Below are 22,275 nucleotides of genomic sequence, written 5' to 3' on the forward strand. Positions count from 1 at the left end.
TTTGCACCAAGTATAAGATTTAATGCATGAAATTTGATCAGATTAAGTCAAATGAACCATCTTTCCTTCCATATGCATTTTTATGAATGGCTGAACGATGTTTTGACTTGGACTGGTTTGAATGATTGAAGCTTGAAGTGAGGGTGGTGGCGGCAGTGTTTTATTGATTGCAGCTTGTCTTATATAGCAAATAATGGGAAGGCCCATTATGGTTCTTAGATAATTTACCATACTTCTTTCGGTTCGGCTGCACTCATGGTTTGGAAGAGATTATGGTGTTTTGTCTGTGAAACGGCTTATCATTGTGTGCTTGCTTCTTCTCTGAAACAGAAATATAGAATGATCGTACCATCTCAGTGAGTTAATTTAGCTAACAATTGTTTTTGACCTTTGAAAGTGAGATCAGTGTAGAAATACAAAGGAGATATGTTAGTTGAAAAATCTGGAGGGGAACCTGAATTTGTCAACCAATGTCATGAAGCCTGTGGTGCTGAAACTGAAGTAAAGAAGATGGAGTGAAGAAAGTTTTAGATCTGTTTTAAAATTGATGCAGTTCATGAAAACCATGTTTTGTTGCCTAAAGCCAGTCCTCTTCAGCTCTGATTAAAATATACTGAGTTATAGTTTTGTACAAATACACTAATATACTTTTTGTATTAAAAAATTGGCAGGTTTCTATATATATCAGCTCCATGTTATTCATTACAGATTATAATCATGCTTAGCATAAGTACCAAAAAGCGTGCAGCTTGAACTTTCATGAGAAAAAAATCTCGTAGAATAATGAAGTAACATTGCTACATCAGAAATATTGAAAAAATTTGGATATTGGGATATTGAGAAAATGAATGGTAAAGTTGGTTTACTTAAACAACATGCTGGTGTAGTCTGCTGGATTGCTCCCATTTGGCTCCTGCTGCTGCTCACCTAACCAGCTAAGGTGATTGTCCAAGCTTTTGTTTAATGTAGGGGAACTTGTGACCCTCCACATGTTAATGAATTCCCAATTCCCGGTACCTCTTACTGTTGGCCAGAATCGCTGGGGCTGATGGAACGTGCAGTTCAGCGACATCTGGGAGGCAACATGTTCCCCTATTTTCTAACGTATGAATTGGGAATTTTGATTTATTTCTCTTCTAACAGTTTGAAGCAAATGGTTAAGAAAATAAGCCATGGCATGTGATTCTGGCTTCTTAAGAGAGAATCAAGCCAAAATTCCTGTTTGTACCTAATGCCACACAACCAGTGGATGAAACTGTTTTATGTACCCACTGGCAGGAATACAAGCGATTGACAAATACATTCTTATTCATGAGTAAGCTGAAAGTTTTTTACCATTCTGGCTTGCCATGATGTCCAGATGTGACTAATCTTCTGTATATTTTGCATTGAAACATCCTATCAGGTTATATGCTTTTTTACAGGTGATATTCTGCTTATTAAGAAAGCATATTTTGGGATTCACTGCCATAAAACCAAGCAGCAAATTTTTACCTCATGAACAATTGTGTGAGCTCTTTGGTGGTAGAAAAGTGTTAAAGTCCTTCAAATATGATTCTGTTCAGAACTCTTGTCTTAACAATGCCATCAAAAAGATTATAGATAGGTAGTGTCAGATTATAGATAGGTAGTATCTGACTTTGTCAAACATTTATTAACAAGTTATTTGTGGTTAACGTTTTTGTGATGTTACCATAGGTCTGCAAAAGGGGGGGGTCTATGAAGATTTGCTTTCCTTGATTCTTCACTCTTAATTTTTATTAGATAATATATATAGAAAATTATGTTGATATTTTATGGCATTGTACTATTATAATAAACAAGCCTTCCCCAACGTGGTGTTCTCCTGCAGTGATGCATCTTGGGAAAGTCTCTGGGTGAAGGCTGGAAATGCTTATCTTTGCAGTATTTGCTGATATTATTTTGGTGCTATTTTTGAATTGTTTAGATTATTTTTGCACGTGATATAGCAAAATTGTAAAGGAACCAGATGGTTGCTATTCTGTATTCACACATTAAGGAATGCTATGTACCAGAACAAAATAGTACACAAAAGCAAAATATCCCTTTGACTGTGTTTCTTTGTTTTATACTGTATGTTCAGTAACTGAATTGGATTCTGGTTTTCTTGGTAAACTCAGAAATCATTTTCCTTTTCAGTGGAAAAAATGCTATCCTTGCTATACATAGATATATGGAGATCAGGATACCCTGTAGTGACATGGGAGATACAGCAAACAAATGCTATATAATTTAAAGGAAGACCTTGACCACAAAGATGTGAGTTGTTGGTGCAGTCTTAGAACTCTTAATTTGATTAGTTGCCATAGCCAGGCCATATAAATAATATCTGTTACAATACTTTTTTTAAATACAGGAAACGTTAGATTTTCAATAATAAGAGTAACAATATAACTGCAGTTCTATGTATATACTCTTAGAGACTGCCTTTTCTGAATAAAGTTACCAAGAATTTTTCAGTACTTTTAATTTTTGGGTTATAGAGCTACTCATACTTATCTAATTTTTCATTCTTGTTATATTTTGCATTCATTCTAAATTTTTATTTTTATTCTTTCCAACTCAACAGAATATTGGAAACATTGAAAACTGAACAGAATGGGGCCAAATTTGGACTGCACCAACACAGAGAAGTGGGGTGGTGGTGGAAATCACATTAAAAATAGGTTTGATCCATTTGGTGCTGTATATAAATTAAATTCCCCACTGCATTTCTACATTAATCAGTTCATTCTAAGCTGCCTTCCCTATTCCCTCCTAGCCATGTGATGCAGAGCAAAGCTATTGAGGGGTTAGAAAGAATTCCAGAAGCCATGCTCAGGTTGCTTTCACTACCTTGTTTATTTACAGCATGCACTTTCCAGATGAAGCAAATGAATTTTCTTTCATACACTATATTTTGTTGCAATTGTCCATGCATAATCTATGTCTATAGGCAATCCATTTGTAGGATGCAAATAACATCAGGTCTGGGGTAATTGAGGTCATACATTAGTCTTTCCAATGCTGAAGAACTAATCTCTTGGCAACAATGAGGGCATGTAGAATCCATTTCCATTGTCTAGCTGTCAATTTCCATGTACTGTAATTCAAAAGAATGTATGCATCCAAAAATATTAAACAAAAATTTAAATAACATTAAAACATTGAAAAAGGCTAGGTTTTAATGAAGTGTTATTTGTGCATCTCCAACATAATAATTTACTTGTTCCTTTTCTATATAAACACAGTGGGGTCCACCAACTCTGAAATAGATATATTTATTGTATAAACTGTAATCTAAAATCCAATTACATTTTTAATATTGGGGTGGAAATGTTTTCTGTTATTTAGAAAAAAATCCAGTTCTTATTCCATTCATTCTTTAAAGTTTGCATATCAAATTAATGTATTGGTAACAGGTATTTATAAAGAATGATGGTGGGCATTTTGCTCTCACTCATTTAATAACTTAAGTGTTTCTCAGGTTGAAAATCTCCAAGTTGAGATATCAGTAAATGTTCTAATTATAAATACTGCCAATGAGTGGTAACTGAGAAATGGTATTTATCTTTTAACCTAGAAAATGATTAAAACTCATTAATATTATCTACTACTTGAACTATTAACTTTTCTGAATTGTGGATTTTGTAGCCTCTTCTATAGACCTCCTTTGATTTAGCTTATACTTGATGGGTAGTTTGGGGCATGCCTCACTATCAGCTGAATTTACTTCCTATAAATATATTTCATGAGCACCAACATTTATTCCTGTGACTGCTTACCAAACACACTTTTGAGTAACAAATCTTGGCTTAAATAAGATAGATTATTTACTAAGAGTATGTAACTGTGCATAGTACTCTTTTTTCCTTCTTCATTTTTCCTTTTGTGCAAGTGGGAAAATCATAGTTTCCCATTGTGTGTAAACTGGTATCTTTGGTTAGTTCCTGTCAAATCAGTTTGTATAAGCCAACTTCAGAACATAGTTTAAATCTGATTTTTAATCCTGGCACATTTACAAGCAATTAATGTTTATCTCGGATTCCAGTTCAACAGAAAGCAGTGGTTAATTGTTGCTTCCTGATTAACTTTTATGTAAGGAGTAAGGGTGCTGCATCTATGCATATTGTGATCTAAAAATCTAGATTTTGGAAAAAGAGGGCTTGGTTCTACATATGAATATGATTGTACTTCTTTTCTTAATGAGGTGCTTACATTCAAGCAACACAATACTGTTTTCTACTGGAATAATTGGGGCTGCAAGCAGGCCTCTATGTGCACATACTGTACATACTTTCATGTATGTACATGTAGTAAAACATGAAATCATCTTAAGTTTCTTCACCACTGTATTTTAAAAATGTCTGTTGTGTGAGTAAATGTTTTGATGCACTATGATACAGTATTTTTAAAATCTGTTTCATGGTAAATTTCATAAAATTAAGAGTCATCAGTCTAGGAAAAAACAGATGTGTGGTGTCTGCTTTTTGGTCTTGCAATTCAAGTAAATATGACATTGAGTGGAAAAAAATAGCAAACGTAGAATACGTTGTATTTTAGTACGATGTTTAGTGTTGTGATTGTTGGTGATACTGTGGAACAAGTAAGTTTTCATTAGTAATTTAAGAAGGATAGATAGACTGACAGAGGAGGAGTAGGCAAGTTATGAGATACATAGAACAAGAGGAATAATAATAGTACAAGCAGAAGTAAAATAGGATGAAAAATATTTAAGTATTGCTGGAGAGACAAGCTGGCATGATTACAGCATTGAGAAGAAAGTTGTAAGTTGAATAGTTGGCAAGTAATATATGGTAGGTAGTATCACAGCACAGATGATTACATCAGCAATCAGCAGTCAATGTAGACAGGAAAAGTTGCTGGTGGAATTTGACAACAAGTGAAGTGGGGAAATCTTTGCTTTAGTAGAGGAAGTAGAAGCTGAAAATGTCCCCATGATTACATGATGTGTGATAAACATTTTCCTCCCAGAGGCTGTACATTTCGGTTCTTTGAAGGTAATCTATTTGTCTTTCTACAGGACATCTGGATATCTTTCTTGAAGGAATGCTGTTTTTCTCTGGGATTTAATTTGCAGTGTTTAATTCCTGAAAAATAATGGATCTTACCTGAGAGTATCTAGACTTCTCTAGATTACTGTGCTTTACTTTAATTCATAGAACAAAGGGCTACAACGAGAAAGCAAATGTTGGTTATTCCCACTCTCAGAACATACATAGCTTCAAAACTGGCTATGATGGTAATTTGTCATTTATGAATCATTTCCTGCCCATAACTTATTCTGCAATACAATAATAATATGCAGTTTCTCTGAGGTTATTATTTATAGCTGCTTATGAATTTCAGTGATCTAATACAGATTTAATACAACTGTTTACAGTGCATTCGGAAAATATTCAGACCCCCTTTACTTTTTTCAATTTTGTTATGTTGTAGCCTGATACTGCAACATAAAGGTGATGTTGCAGTATCAGGCTGTGGCTTACAGGCCATCTTTGCTGTGGCTTATAGGCCACCTTGCATTGCAGCATCACCATCAGACCCTTGACAGAGGTGCAGCCTTTGGTGTGTTGGGCTGTATGTGTAGCTTTGGGGACTTTCCATTTTCTATCTGGAGGACTGTGGTTTGGAAGCTGATGGACTGTATATCCATGGATGGATGGGAATGAATTGAGGCAGGTGAGTGGAATCATGCATGAAGCTGTTTGGATATCCTCTTGGGTGAGAGTCAGGGGAAAGGAGAGAAGGAAAGGAGACCCTTTCCTCACCCCTGATGGTTAGAAGTAGGCATCCCTTGGTAGCTGAATTATAGCTGGCTGGGGGAGGGATGTTCTATATGTATGTCTGTATAGGGGATGGGGGAGTGTGATGAGAGATGGCTGTTGAGCTATTAGGCTGCTGAGTGTCAGGGTAGAAGCAACCTACTGGTTCTTGCCATGTCTTTGGTGCCAGAGTACATGTTTACTGAGGAGGGGGTCAGCAGTAGGGAGGGGATCTTGGGGGTTAATGGCAGGCAGGAACATTGATGTGATGGGTAGGAGATTTGGTGGAAGTCAGGGGCAATGCCACTTCTGGCCCCCTGTACTTGGTACTGGTGTCCTGTTCTATCTCCTTGCACTCTTAAGTGCCAGGTCAATCTGTAATAAGGCCTCCCTTCTCTTTGATTTGATTGTAGATGAGAAGGCTTACCTGATACGTATTATTGAGACCTGGAGTGGGGGGAATTTCTCTTTCAGAGATGTGCCCACTTGTGTTTCGGGTATAGAATCAGCTGAAACCCCAGGGCAGAGGTTGAGGAGCAGCTGTGGTCAATTGGGACACACTGGGCTTGTTCAGAGGCACTGCCTTGCAGGTAACTAGATGTGAAACCTTATTGTTAAGTTGGGCTCCAGGGATCAGTTGGGATTGTTGCTACTGTACCTGCCTCCCTGTTGTGTACTATTCTCCCTGCCTAAGTTCCTTGACTGTGTGGTCAGCTTGGCATTGGAGTTCCTGAGACTTATGGTCTTGGGTATTTCAAATTGCTTTCCCTGGGAGCAGGGTTGGTAGCTCAGGAGCAAGGCCACCATAAAAGCCATGGACCTGACCCAGATCATCAAGGGCTCAATGGATAACAGTGGTCACACTTGAATCTGGCTTTCCTGTGGTGGTGTGATCTGGAGTTGGGGGAGATTGTCATCACTCCCCTGTTATGATCAGATTACTTCTGACTAGATTACGTGTTGGAATATTTCAGCACTACTTCCTGCTGTAGGGAGTCAGGACCTATTCACACTGTCCGCCCCAGGCACCTGGTAGACCCTATTTGGTTTCAGAGAGAACTTGCAAGTTTGGTGCACAGTCCAACTGAGGCATTGGTTTTCACTTGGACTGAGAGGGTGGCTGGGGCCTTAGATCAAATTGTGCCTGTGCAGCCTGTCCTGTCTTGTGAATCCTAGAGCTTCCCCTTGTTTACAGTGAAGCTGAGGGAGATGAAGTGGGCTAAGAGACACACAGAGCACCATTGGAGGTCAGATAAAGAGTGAGCCCAGGCAAACGTGAGCTAGAGCTGCTACCAGGGCTTACTTCATGGCGGTAAGGGTGGCAAGGAGCTAGTACTTTTTTACCCTTACTGTGTTGGCAGAGAGCCATCTTGCAGCCCTGTTTTAAGTGACCTGGTCCATATTTGGGAAGTTAAAGCAGGAAACTCACTTAAATAACTGCTATGAGGAATACATTAGGCATCTGTCTGATTGAATTGCTCAGAATTGCTCTCAGTTGGACTCTGGCCTTGATGCAAGTCCCATGGAGTTGACTGGAGCCCAGTCTGATCTTATATGGGCTGAGTTTGATCCTGTTAGTCCTGAGGAAGTGGACAAGGGTTTTAAGGCTATGAGCTCAGCCACCTGTGTATTTGATCCATGCCCCTTCTGGTTAGTAAAGGTGTCCTGGGAAGTGATATGTGGTTGGGTTTTGGTAGTAGTGAATGCATCCTTAAGAGGAAGTAGTCCCACTGATGCTTAAGGAGGCAGTGGTCCACCCCTTCTTCAGGGAACCATTGTTAAACCCTCACCATTTTAAACAATTTTGGTCCTGTCTCCCTTTAGGGAAGGTTGTTGAGAAGGTGGTTGTGCTATAGCTTCAGAGAACTCTGGAGGAAACTGATTATCTGGACCACTTTCAGTTGGGTTTCATGTTCAGGTATAGATCTGAAAAGGCATTGATCATGCTTGTAGGTGATCTCTGGCAGAAGTGGGATGGGAGTGATGTGGTCATCCTGGTTTTCCTTGATCTCTCAGCAGCTTTCAGTACCATCAATCATGGTATCTTTCTGGATCAGCTCCAGGGCTTAGGAGGTAGTACAGTCTTGCGCTGGTTCTCTATCTCTGGGGTTGGTTCCAGTCAGTGTTGATGGGAAGGAGAGGTTGAGCCCATGCCCCCTGTTTAGTGTGGTTCCTTGGGGCTCAATGCTTTCCCCACTCTTGAACATCTACATGAAGTGCTGAGTGAGATTCAGTAGCATGGGGATGATATACAGTTGTACATCTCTGCCCTGGGCCGACCAAATTATGTTGTGGAGGTTCTGTCTTGAGGTGTGGAGGCTGGATGGGGAAGAACAGACTTCAACTCAATCTAAGCAAGACTGAGTAGCTCTGAGTTTTTTGCCTCCTAGATCCAGTGATCTCTAGTTCTGGTCGGGGTCACACTGTCCTAGACAGAACCAGTGCACAGTTTGGGGTACTCCTGGACTGGTGGCTTCTTTTCAAAGAACAAGTGACAGCTATGGCCAGGAAGCCTTTTGTACAACTCTGTGTAGTATAACAGTGGCACCCTTTCCAGGATCAGGTGGAAATGGTCTACATGGCACTGCCCTTAAAGAACATCCAGAAGCTGCAGTTGGTCCAGAATGCAGTTGCACAAGCAATTATGGGTGTGCCTTGATACAACCATGATATGCCTTTGTTTCATGAGTTGCACTGGCACCCAGCTGGCTTCCAGGTGCAATTCAAGGGGCTGGCTGTCACCTATAAAGCCCTTCATGGCATGGAGCTGGATTATTTGAGGGACCACCTCTCTTCAGTTATCTCTGTCCCATCAGATTTGACAGAAAGGGCATGCGCCAGGCCCTGTTGATTAAAAAGTGTCACCTCACAGGACCCAGGAAACATGCCTTTTCTATAGTTGTGCTTCTCCTCTGGGACACCATCCTTCCCAGTATTAAATTAGCCACAATCTTGACTGGGCTTTAGGACTTGGCTTTGCTCTCAGGCACGAAGGTTCTGAGGGGTTATGCCCATGAGTTAAATGTATTTGCTGTTGATTGGTTTATCCTTGATGACCATTTTCCTTTGTTAAATGTGTTTTTTTATTGCATTGTTTATTGTGTGGATGTTTTTATTGTGTTAGCTTACCAGAATCTCTTATGTGAGGTGGGTAACCATATAAATCTAGCAAATGGATAAGTTTACCTAAACTGAAATGTATTGGAGTATGCACAGAAGAACTGAAATTTTACTGCCACACTTGGAACAAAACTGCCACACTTGGAATGTTCTGTTGTAAGATTTTGAGTGTCCCCTGTTCCAGTACTTGAAATATTTTGCATGTTCTGTCATAAGGAATTAAAAAAAAAACTTGAAACAAGCCCCTTGCTCTCTTGTTTTTCATTTTATAGTCACAAAAAGTGGGTTGGTCATCTGTGCTGAATATGTCTTGCCACCCAACCAGAAAGAAATATTTGATCAAGGAGATTAATTTTTTTTTAGATTCTGAACCATGCAATAGAAGCAACAATTAAATATACTTTTTTTTTGCAAACTGCTTTCACAGAGAGCCTCAGAACACCCCAGCAAAGAAGCAATTAAAATAGCTTCATTTCAACATACCATAACATAACAAGATAATGGAGAAACACTTTTCTGGCTTTGGTTGAGGCTTGTTTTTAATGTACATGTACAGTGCTCAATTTTGCATTTGGCAGTCTCCTTGATAAAGCACAACACACACAGTGACTATAAAGACAACAGTGTTACATTGAACTCAAACTTTCCCATACAAAGAATTTAATACTAGCAATAAACTTAGTTACCTAAGTCAGTCTTTCACTTAAGTCTGAAATGGCTCTTAATCTCTGAATGTATGTTTTAACTGCTCTTGTTGACTCCCACTGTCTCCTCCCCTCAAATATCACCAGGGATGTGATCTCTTTTTATTTTTCTTTTGGTCAGTGTGCTCTCAATGGCTACAGGAATTTTAAAAGGCAAAGTGGGATGTTGGTGCAATTGAAATAACATGATGTCCTACTTTGGGACAACATTTTGGAATTCAAGGAACTTTTGTTGCAAGCTCAGAACACTGAAACTAGCTGAGCTTGGAACATTTTGCACAGCCCTAGTTTATGTCATGTTTGTACAAGGCAATTTTCTATGAGCAGGTTTTATCTCAGCTAGTAGATTCAGATTGGCAAATGGATAGTGTTTTTTTGAAGTTTGGGTCATGCCAGAGGTAAACCACAATATTTTAAATTCATTTTTCTTTCTTAAAGCAAATCATGAAAATAAACAGTACAGCGTGGGGGAAAGCATGCACAAATAGAGGGAGGATATGTCAGGCTTTCATTTTCTTCTCTTGTCCTAGCTTTCTACTTTTTAAACTGATACTTAACATCTTTATTATAAGATTGCGATGTATGTATGTGTGTAAATAATATACACGGAACTTAGTATACACTATATAAATTGAATTGAATTCATGGACATAGCATTAATGTTGTATATATTCCCTAAAATTTTATATTCTTTAGTTACTTGTTTTAAAGAATAATGCTGCCAATTATAATCATTGCTCATCTTGAGTAAAGCAGCATATTGGAAGGGAGTAATACTTTATTCAGACTGAAATCAGAAATAATTTCTAAATGATAAGTAGATTTATAACAAAAATCAAACAATACTTATCTGGTAATGAACGAATCCTCAGTCAAAAAGAATAAAAGAATTACTTCAAGATTAGTAATCCATCTTTTTGTCAAAGTATCAATGGTATAATGACACCATATATCTGAACCAAGATTAGATTATGCTATCAGGCAGCTGTGGAATAGATTTCTCTTTATGTCATGCCTATTTTTTTCTAGGTTACTTTTTATTGACTGTGACAAAAATATGAGTCACTGCTGAGTAGTATGTTATGTCCAAACAACTTGAATGTATAATAGCTGCTAAAATGACTCAGCTTTGTCTGGAGAAGGATCTCACTTTATAGTGAATGGCTGTAATTTTTAAATACACTTATTGAAGGTGATTTTAAAAGTTAGGATGGCACAATAATTCCTCTTCAGAAAATCATGTTTACATTAGATTAGGTTTTGCTGATTTATATCTACATGTAGTAAAAGAAGGGAAGAAATGCTAGAAGTAATAGTGATCTCTTAGACCAAAATCTGGGTAATTTATAAGAGCTAACTAAATGTCACAAAAGTTTACTAGAATCCTTTAAAACTACCTCTCCTCTATATGTTAAACTCTCCCTGAGCTATCTGCTTTAACTGGATTCCTCCTTTAAAACAATCAACTTGCAGTAATGCATAAAAGAACAATAGATATTCTCCAAAGAATATTATATTTGGTAATACAGGGATTCCTTGTAAAGCAGAAAGCATAAATACATAAAATTGTAGTAGCCCTTAATCAGTAATGCTGGAAGTATATTAGAAGTAGGCCTAAGGTCAATATTGGCTAACTAGAGTAGTGTAACAGCATAGTTGAAAGTCATGTCTCCCCTCATTGATTGATTGACTGATTATGTGCCATCCAGTCAGTGTTGACTCTTAGCAACCACACACATAAACCTCCTCTGGGATGATCTGTCCCTAGCCTGGTCCTTCAGATTTACAACAGTGCACTCTTGGCTGCTGTAATCAGATCCTACCTTCCTGCTAATTGTCTTCTTTCTCTTTTCTTCCACCTTTTGCAGTGTTTCAAACTTTTCAAGAGAGCTAGGTGTTCAACTAGTGTATCCAGAATAAGATAATTTGAGCTGGATCATTTGGGCCTTGAGTGAGAATTTTGGACTGATTTATTGCTAATTTTCTTGGTTATCTTGGTATTCTCAGGAGCTTCTCCAATACCAAAATTCAGAAGTGTCAGTTCTCTTTTTGTTCCACTTCTTCAGAGCCCAACTTGCACTTCTACTGTCCCTCATCCTCTACCTGGCCCTCACCCAACTGGGTCATAGGGGACTCTTCCCTCCCATTCTCTCATTCCAAGGAAGGTGCACTCCTACTCAAGTTTCAGATTCTTTCTTCAACCATGAGACAGTTATTTCCTTTATGTTTTTCCTACACTCTTCCACTTTCTTACCACTAGTTCACAATTCCACACAGTCCATCTAGGATAAGGCAAGACTGATCATATTCTTGCTTGGCCAGAGTTACTCAGCCACCTGTATAATTGGCTTAACTAGCCTAATTTATAATTTATAAATTTAAATACCACCTGATCGGCCACTCATAAGTCTCAACTCTTCCATTTCACTTTACCCCTGCCTAAAGAGTAGTGAGGTATGTGGCAAGGTATGCCTTTGTCTGATTGTCACATAACAATATTTTAGGATTAGGGATTCACTGTTAAATAAGCCATGCTGTATTTTAATATAGAAGGACTATTACTTCCCCTGTGGATGTTTCTTGATCTTTCTGAGCGTTCATTGGAGCCATCCCAAGAAAGCAGCCCCATTCTTCATTCTGTAATGTATATGTCTAAAGCAATCTCCTCCAATCTAAGTGTCCTCCAGACGTCCAGACTTCACGTTCCAGAACTGTCAGCTCTGATTGTGCTATCTCAGTTCTGAGAGTAAAGTTTACACAGCTGGACGTTGCCCAGGTTGGGGAAGTTTTGTCATGCTTTTCTGTTCACAAGTCTATACTCTCAGGCTATTCAAATCCCACCGCATGCCGACTTTGTCATAAGTCTTTGGTTTTCAGAAAATGATCAGATACTCAGCATGGAAGTGTCTTCTTGGGATTTTTTCCCCTATTTTGTTCATAAGATATATGCAAACTTAGTTTCATTTTCATCCATTCAAGGCTAATTAAACAGTATTAAGGCAGTTAAACAAGCATTTTCTCCCCCATTGCCCTCCCTCATCTGCACTGGTCATAAAGGACAGGAATGCAGCATTGATTTATTGCTACTCATGCCAATATTTCTAAATTAACCATGTCCTTGTAATGTGCTAAACCTGTGTCTATATGCATGTATAACTAGTTTTGCATCCCCCTTCTCACCTAGAGTTAAGCAAGGGACTTCAATAGCACTTGGCTGTTAATCAGGCTGCAAGATACAGTCTACCTTGATCTTTCTCTGGAGCATGATTCCCCCTCTTCCCTAGATCAGTTCCAGTGCCCTGGTCCTCCATTTTTCCAGTGAGTCTTCGGGCCACTCTGAAGCACTTTATCTGCTTTTTCCCAGAGCATTCTGTTAACAGTCAGGCCCTCTGCAACAAAAGCTGCCTAATTCATCATGGTTTACCAGCTATCCCATTTTATTTTTAAAAAATAATTTTACATTTTTAAAACCTATCTTGACATCTTCCTGTCAAAAAGTCTTTGCCTTTGGAATTTTTATCTCATTCCTGCAGCCTGCCCTTATCAGAATATCAAAATACATGATAGGATGGCAAACAGTTCTCAGCTGCTACATTGTGTCACACAGATGTGCAGATTTCTAAAATTTGTAAAAAAGCAGAACATACTAGTTTGTGGAGATGGAAAAGAAATTACTCATCAGTACCACTACCCAGTAATTAAGCACAGTATAAGCAAGGGTGATTCCTGAGATGGGTGTCTTTCCAGGTTTTCTTTATTTGGAATATGAAGTGGTAGTGAGAGGTACAGAAAACCTTATTATTTCTTTTGCTGCCCTTTTATGTTGACTTATCTTTCATAGCTGAATATTAGTATGAAAAGGAAGTCAAAAGTTCAGCAGGAGAACAACTCATTCTGTGATGTGTAATGCAGCTTGATTTTTCATGAAGTAATCAGATGGCTTCTTTTAAAGCAATGTCATTTTTTATACCTGTCTTCAACTCTCTCCAAATAAAAAAATATGGGAGTTGAAAAGAAACATATTTCATGGGCAGCTGTTTGGTAAATAATATTCATATTTTGGGCTCCTTTACCTTACATTCATTGGTACATATTTTATTTGTGGTTAGCATGGCAACACGACAATACTTTTAAGCCTATCTCACAGTGGCTGTTAGGTTTAGAACCATTCATTGAAAAGGTGGGAAAAACTATTCACTTGTGTGATGTTGACATTCCTGATTGTGAATATAGTGAAGGATAAAGGGGAAACCATCCCCCCTCCTTTTGTTTTCTGAAATAGGCACCCTTAAATCCAGTCTAAGACAATGCTGCCTGGGTAGCATAAAATACAAAGCTCTGCTGGCAGTTATCTGACTGAATGAGATATACAATATTGTGAGAGGAATGGAATGCAGTCTCAGCTATGAAATGGGCAAAGTCTTGGACAGAAAGCAAAAGAGGTGGGAAGGAAAAAAAACCCCAAAAATGCATCAGCTGCTAATAGGCACTGGATGGTTGGGGCCTCTAGGCTAATGGAGTAGGAGGTTAAATTCTATGTGCATTTAGCTGAAAATGTGGATCCTAAAAGGTTAAAAAAAATATTTGTAATACTTTCTGAAACTTAAAAATCTAACCATTTTGTATATTTTGCTTATAGGCTCATAAGTCAGTGAACTTCGTTTCAACTCTCCTTCAAATCACTATGTCCGAGCAACTGGATTTACCAGTGAGACAGGCAGGCAAGTAATGGTTCATCACTTTCTTATAGTATAAATATATAGCACTATTAAGGAGTGACTATGAGTAGCAAAATGATATAATGGAAAGTAGATTTTAATGTGGGATAATGTTATATAAATGGGAACAGGATAGTCTCTGAAATCTGGGTTGGGAGAATAATCCTTGTGCTTAAAATAGTTTTCTAGAGTGGATGTGATTATTTTTGCATGAAAGCATTCCTCATAATTTATGATTACATGGCCACTTTGTATTTATATTTAGATTAAGAGTTCATCTCATCCTTCTTTGCAATTCTACATTTTGAAAAAGACAAAGTATTTATTGATAAAAAAGATGGTTTCGGGAGTAAGAGTAAATTTTTCAAGCTATTATTGTTGAGAAACATACATTACTAATCTCATTAGCTGAATATCAGTAACACGGAACATAATCAGGTATCCAGTCCTGTAATGCATGACTTATACATTTAGACTGAAATCTTGTCAACTGATGTGTTTAAGGGAAACGCTACATTGTGGTACCTTTGAGAAGTAAGCTGAACTAAAGTAATGTTCACAAAGACTGGTGTCATGCCTGCAGTCAATATTGTGTTATTGCATTGATAGGTTTCATACATACCTGGTAGGTATCCCAGTCATAAAGCTTAAGATATTCCCTTTCTGTACAAGCATGATAGCTTAATAATAAAATAATATTGTATGTGCCCTTAAGATTTGTGATTAGGCACTCTCATTATATCCCATTTTTCCTTTCAAAAGCTCAAAGTATTATGCATAGGGTTTGCCCCATTTTATGCTTGAAATAATCCGTGAGATGAGAGTAATGACTGATACCCAGTTTTATGTCTAGGGACTTAATCTGCCACATCACACAGACTGACATAGCAGAAGTGATTGCAGTAGATGAGGTGCCTTGGCCCCAAGATACTCCTTAATATCCAAACAGCTCATTTTTCTTCCAATTTTTTTTAACTGAAGAAGCAGCAAATTTTAAGGCAAAATTATACAGGATGAAATATGTTGTAAAATTTCATGTTCTTGTTTATTGGTTGTGAGCTAATTGTGTGTATTAGATTATTACAGATGCATCATAATACAGTTTTAGGGCATCTTAATATTGTTCTCTGACAGGTGTTATCTACTTGAAGAATATGATAACTCAGTATTGGCCTGACCGGGGAATTACTCCGGGTGATAACCCACCTTACTCAATACCAGAAGAAGATAGACATTGTATTCGAGAGAACATTGTAGAAGCCATTATTCATTCTCCTGAACTGATCAGGTATATTAGAGTTGTGGTCACAAAGTATGTTTGTTCTAAATTCATTCTTTACTGGATTATTTTCAGTTTTACTAGAAAGTATAATACTGATACTATGCTCTTAAATTTATGTTGGGTTAAGGATATATATGAGCATTACACAATGCAATTTTTATGAGACAGAAGGGAAGAGGATACCTCTGTCTTCCTGAAGAAATATTGACGTTTAAGCCAACTCCCTTGTGTTCTCAAATACTCACACCATATTTAGTTCTACTTCAAGACATTAATCTATTAATGTGTAGAAACTCAAAATAGCAGTATTATTTGTAAAATATCTCATATGTTCCAGGGTACAGCTTACTACTTGCATTCATCACATTATCAAGCATGATTATCCCACTCGTTGGACTGCTGTTGTAGAGAAAATTGGATTTTATCTCCAGTCTGATAATAGTGCCTGTTGGCTTGGAATCCTCCTCTGTCTTTATCAACTTGTGAAGAACTATGAGTAAGTCCTTATATGTTGTGTAGATATATGGTGTGCTTTACTTGTAATTCACATAGCTATTTCCTATACAGTAAAGTAGTATGGCCTTCTAATCTGAATAAAACATGGAATGGAATCTAAGATTGGTTTTGAATGACTGTCTGTTTTCCTACTGAAGCACAAGAGAAAGGATTTTTTCATTAGGAATCTCTTTCCACAGTAGTAGACATAAACATGCAATACTTTATATGCGCTGCAAAAGTTCAGCAAACTACAAGGTGGCAGTGGAAAGACATGTTTGTTTGTATCTCTTTGCTGCCACCTACTGGTAATCTCGATTTTTAGAGCCCAGATAGGATACGCCTGAGAGAGAAAGATGCATGCTTGCCTCTTTCCCAGATAATATTGAAATGCTTCATCAGTGTTTCTCAGATTTGGCAACTTTAAGGCATGTGTTCTCACTCCTGCATTTAAAAAAAAAAAGACATGAACCAAGAACATCTTTATTTATGACATAATTATACGTATCCAGAGAAATCAGCAAGGTAAAGATTTATATGTTTTTGAGGCAGTACTTTCTTTGAAAATAGGGTGAAACCTCTTCATTTTTAATCATTGTCAGATCTAATATTTTTTTTTCTAAAATCAGCTCTTAACTATCTTTCAAAGATACAAAAAACCAGAAGAGAGGACTCCATTGATAGCTGCAATGCAACACTTCTTGCCCGTTCTGAAAGATCGTTTCATCCAGCTCCTTTCTGATCCATCTGATCAGTCTGTCCTTATCCAAAAACAGATCTTCAAAATATTTTATGCCCTTGTTCAGGTTTGTCCTTTTAAAATTAAATTGTTTTAATCATTACATTCTGTTTGGAACAGTTTTGTATCAGTGCTTAACCAAAAAAATGGATAATTTAAGAAATTAGATGCAGATGGATTTTCTGAGGTTGTTTATATCTTTGCTTAATTTATAATCATTGCTCTTTTTTTTGCTTTGCTCATTCTTTTTTCTGAACAGTATACATTACCCCTGGAGTTGATCAATCAGCAAAACCTAGCAGAATGGATAGAAATTTTGAAGACAGTTGTCGACCGAGATGTACCAGCTGTAAGTGCTTATTTTAAACAGACCTGGTTTGTGTATGAAATTGTACGTGAAATGGCTGTATGACTGAATGTACAAAGAAATCATATACATTGCTGTATTATTTTTTATCTACAGATGATGCAAGCTGTGTGGGGAATGGGAATGGGATTCTAGTTATGTTTGTAGATTCTCTTGCTTTCCTATAAGCATGCCCCTTGAACTGTAGAGCTCATATGAAAATTTAAAAGTAGAAGTTGTGGGCCTCTTTGTTCTTTCTCTTTATTTCTTGCCATTCTAAATCTGCTGTTGAGTAAGAATGCAAACATATTTTCTGATACCATCTTTGCACGTCCTAGTCAGGGATGTGTATCCTGTGGCTCCTGAGCTCCCTTTTCTCAACTGCAAGGCTCCCTCCAATTGTTGAAAACTGATAGCAATTTTTCCCACATTTTTGAGGTGGGAAACATAAAAATTATAACCTTAATATGATTCGAATACAGTTTTTTTTAAAGCCCCAAGCTGCACCTGCAGAACACATACAGTCAGGACCAGAAATATTGGAACAAGAGTAACTGTTTTGGCATTTGGCCTCTGTACACCACCACATTGAAGTTGAAAGGAAACACACCCAGATGCGAGCGAAGTCAGGACTTTCAGCTGTCGTTCAAGGGGTTTGACAAAAGTGGGGCACTAACCATTCAGGAAGTACAGCCAGTGGTATACACATACCCCAGTCGTTGGTGGCTCATAAGTAATGGAATGAATGGCTGACAAGCAGCTGCATGGCCAGGTGTGGCCTGTTTCCTGGGTACCCCATGACCAATCAAGCAGATAAAAGGCCTGGAGGTGGTTCTGAGTGTTACATTTGCATTTGGTAGCTGTTTGCTGAAGTTCTCAACATGAGGTCCAAAGTGGTGTCCATGCGAGTGAAGGAAGCCATCATTAGGTTGAGAAAACAAACCCATCAAAGAGAGCAGAAACATTGGGAGTGGCCAATACAACAGTTTGGAACATCCTGAAAAAGAAGGAATTAACTGGCAAGCTCAGCAACAGCAAAAGGCCTGGAAGACCACGGAAGACAACTAAAGTGGATGACCACAGAATTCTGCTCATGGTGAAGAGGAACCCTTTCACGACATCTAGCCAGGTCAAGAACGCTCTTGAGGAGGTAGGCATGTCATTGTCAACATCTACAGTCAAGAGACGGCTTTATGAATGTAAATACAGAGGCTTCACAACAAGGTGCAAACCACTGGTAACGCTCAAGAACAGAAAGGCCAGATTAGACTTTGCCAGCAAACACCTAAAACAGCCTGCCCAGTACTGGAATAAGATACTTTTGGTTGATGAAACCCAGATTAACTTGCACCAGAATGATGGGAAGAGAAAAGTATGGAGAAGGAAACGAACAGCTCATGATCCAAAGCATACCACATCATCTGTCAAACATGGTGGAGGCAGTGTTACGGCATGGGCATGTATGGCTGCCAATGGAACTGGGTCACTGGTGTTTCTTGATGACCTGACTGCTGATAAAAGCAGCAGGATGAATTCTGAAGTGTATAGGGCTATACTTTCTGCTCAGATTCAGCCAAATGCTGCGAAATTGATAGGACGCTGCTTCATATTGCAGATGGATAATGACCCAAAACATACAGCAAAAGCTACCCAAGAGTTTCTCAAGGCAAAGAAGTGGGATGTTCTTCAATGGCCAAGTCAGTCACCTGATCTCAACCCAATAGAGCATGCTTTTCACTTACTGAAGACAAGACTGAGGAAAGAAAGACCCACAAACAAGCAGCAGCTGAAGGCAGCTGCAGTAAAGGCCTGGCAAAGCATCTCGAGGGAGGAAACTCAGCATTTGGTCATGTCCATGGGTTCCAGACTTCAGGCAGTCATTGACTGCAAAGTATTTTCATCCAGGTATTAAAGATGATCCTTTTGTTTGTAATGATGTTGGTTTGTTCCATTACTTAGGAGCCACCAATGATGGGGGTGTGTGTATGCCACTGGCTGTACTTCCTGAATGGTTAGTGCCCCATTTTTGTCAACCCCCTTGAATTACAGCTGAAAGTCCGCTCCCATCTGGGTGTGTTTCCTTTCAACTTCGATGTGGTAGTGTACAGAGGCCAAATGCCAAAACAGTTACCCTTGTTCCAATATTTCTGGTCCTGACTGTACAAGTAAAATAAATCCTTATCCTGTAGAGATGCAAGATAAGGTCTTCTGATTTTACACTGTTTCTCTATTTACTGTAGCTAACATCCCTCCCCAAAATTTTAAATGTGGTCCCTGTCCTCAAAAGATGGTCCTCCACAGTGTAATTAGTCTTTAAAGTAAAAGCACAGAAGCATAATATTGCATTACAAATTAATACTATAAATCTTACCCTCGCTTCAAAAGGAAACTCTTCAAGTTGATGAAGATGATAGGCCTGAATTACCATGGTGGAAATGTAAGAAGTGGGCACTGCATATCTTAGCCAGACTTTTTGAAAGGTAATATCTTATCTCAAGGTTCATTTTTAAATGTTTTAAATGTTATTTTTTGTTACATGTGCATAATATATTTCAATGTTATCTTGGATCTTTTACTAATATTGTAATAGGTACGGAAGCCCTGGTAATGTTTCCAAGGAATACAACGAATTTGCTGAAGTTTTTTTAAAGGCATTTGCTGTTGGTATACAGCAGGTACGAAGTTTTCCTTTATAAATTGAGCTTGATTGTGAATTAACTGAGCCTTACTGTCACTTCATTCAAAAATTAAAAATCATCTGAACTTAAGTAGAAGACACTTGAAATAAAAGCAGTGGTCTTCCTTTCTCTCTTTATGCCAAATAGAATCTACAGTATTACTTCCTAGAAAACACAGTTTGGTTCTTTAGTCGAGAAAATTAATGTCTGCCTTAGTGGATAAAAGACACATTTTAGTGTTGATGTATATAATGAGTCAAATTCAAGTTCCCTGAGGCCAAATTCCTAGCATTCCAAGCAATTACCCCTTGCATTCACTCTGCCATGGTTGCCTTCTCTATATGTATCACCTTGCATGAAATAAAGCACTGCTTCATACCAAATAAGACAGTTCGTTTGCATACATACATACATCACTCTGTTCATTTTGGGATAAGCAGTATTACAAAGAGCACAGAAAAGAGTAAGAAATAGTAAGCCAAAGAATTTAAAGGCATGAAATGAGAAAAAGAAAAGAAAACATAGCTGAAATGTATCCACACCAATACTATTCACTGTACTTTTCTCCATACCTTTATAAACCATCCTGGTTTCTACCACATCCATACAGCTTTTCATGCATTGCCTATGTTCTTTAAACTTCTCATCTCTCTCTCTTTCAGGATTTCATCAGCTCCATCCAGCCATGACTTTTTTGGTCTTCTCCCTCTTAATCCATTTACTCTTTCTTCCTATATGCATTTTACAATTTGATCCTCATTCATTCTCTCAGTATGACCAAACCATCTCAGCATATTTCTCTCATATTTGTAATTTACTTTGTATTCAATCACATTCCTTCAGCACCCATTCTTGACCCTGCCTCTTCTTGTTTTAGGACATACATTTCTTAAGTCACCCATTCCTACTTCATTTAACTTACTTTTATGTTTCTCCTGACATATCTAATGTCCACTTATCTATTATATAAAGGTCAAGAGAATGCTGTTACGCCTGCCTGCTACTTCTTTCAACAATATTCATTCTTTGCCACAGATTACGTAATACACACTCGTTCTACCAGCATTTTCCTGTCTTATAATTTCTCCATCCATTTTCCCATCTTTAATAAATACTCCACCAAGGTACACAAATTTATCTAAATGCTTGTGTTTGTCATAATTTATACATAACTTGCAATTGTTCACTTCATTTCCTCTTCAATCATAAGTACCTTGGTCTGTGATACATTGATTTTCAGTTCACTACCTCTCATTGCAAATCATGTGGGTTCTCAGCCAACCATATGGGATCATCTGCATGGAAATGTACATAGACGTTCATGTCTCCAACCAACACACACTAATGTCAGCAAAAGCTTTCCTTAGTTAAATGACACATGGGACATAGTTGTTGTTATTACTGTTTTATTGCTGACTATTGTATTTGTGAAGTAATTTAATGTATTTATTATGCAGTTCCTTAGTTGTACACTGCTTAGAATCTATGTATTGAAGTGGTTCAGAAATCTTATAAATGACATATTCTCACTCTCTACTCAGTGCTGAGCCCTTTTGGAACATTTGATTTATTCTCACACATGCTTTACTTCCATCATACACTATTCTTACCATATTCAGCAGTCAACCTTTAACTCCATATTCACAGAAAACATTCCATAATTCAAACATATTTAAAATCTTACATCTTCTCTAAATCAACATGCGTAAGTAAATTTTCTCACATTCATATATCTTGTTTAGGATTATGTACATGTTGAGTGGTTCTCCTGGTTTCAGACAAGAGTCTTTCCTAGCCAAATCTGGCGCTATTAAAGTTGGATCCTGGCATCTCTTGCACACAAAGTCATTATCAAAGGGGAATGAAAAGTGTCCAGAGTCCTTACAAGCAAAGGGCATCTGCGCATTCATTAATTGCAATATATATGGTGGATTTTCTGATTGTTGGGAGTTTAAATAAATTCATTCCTATGCTGCTAGGAAATTTCCACAAAGGAAGAATTACTGCTGCAGTTCTATATTGGCTGTGTGGAAAGCTGCTATCTAACGGATTTTGGAAAACGGCTTAAGTCTTTAGAAACAACTAATCAGTCCATTTTCTTAGGTTTTGCTGAAAGTGTTATATCAGTATAAAGAAAAGCAGTATATGGCTCCTAGAGTTCTACAGCAGACTTTGAACTATATCAATCAAGGGGTATCACATGCAGTTACTTGGAAAAATCTGAAACCCCATATTCAAGTAAGTTGTTTTTCCTCTTTTAGAATGAAGTCTGCCTGACTAAATGATAAGTTATGAAAAGTTTTTCTGAAGCTCTGGTGTAGCATAATTTAGATGGAGCTTTAACTACTAGTTGTGCTGATGAGTTTTAAGTTTGGTAACATTGAGATAACCTTAGGGGTTTTTAAAA

The 22,275-nt window shown here is 37.8% G+C and overlaps 1 protein-coding gene and 1 long non-coding RNA gene across 3 annotated transcripts in view; both read left to right on the forward strand.

Annotated features, from left to right (window-relative positions):
• The window catches only part of IPO7 (importin 7), a 55,821-nt gene that overhangs the window by 1,845 nt on the left and 31,701 nt on the right, over positions 1-22,275 (forward strand). For both annotated transcript variants that reach the window (XM_063289447.1, XM_063289448.1), the window contains exons 2-9: positions 14,250-14,331; positions 15,463-15,616; positions 15,948-16,106; positions 16,755-16,911; positions 17,104-17,193; positions 19,576-19,670; positions 19,781-19,865; positions 21,972-22,106. In XM_063289447.1, the coding sequence (XP_063145517.1) occupies positions 14,250-14,331; positions 15,463-15,616; positions 15,948-16,106; positions 16,755-16,911; positions 17,104-17,193; positions 19,576-19,670; positions 19,781-19,865; positions 21,972-22,106 (957 nt within the window). The remainder of the gene's footprint in view (positions 1-14,249; positions 14,332-15,462; positions 15,617-15,947; positions 16,107-16,754; positions 16,912-17,103; positions 17,194-19,575; positions 19,671-19,780; positions 19,866-21,971; positions 22,107-22,275) is intronic.
• LOC134487575 (uncharacterized) lies at positions 17,712-18,398 on the forward strand. The gene is made up of 2 exons (XR_010066870.1): positions 17,712-18,118; positions 18,162-18,398. It is a non-coding gene; the product is annotated as an uncharacterized LOC134487575 (long non-coding RNA).

This window comes from Candoia aspera, chromosome 1 (genome assembly GCF_035149785.1).
Source record: "Candoia aspera isolate rCanAsp1 chromosome 1, rCanAsp1.hap2, whole genome shotgun sequence".
Lineage (NCBI taxonomy): Eukaryota > Metazoa > Chordata > Lepidosauria > Squamata > Boidae > Candoia > Candoia aspera.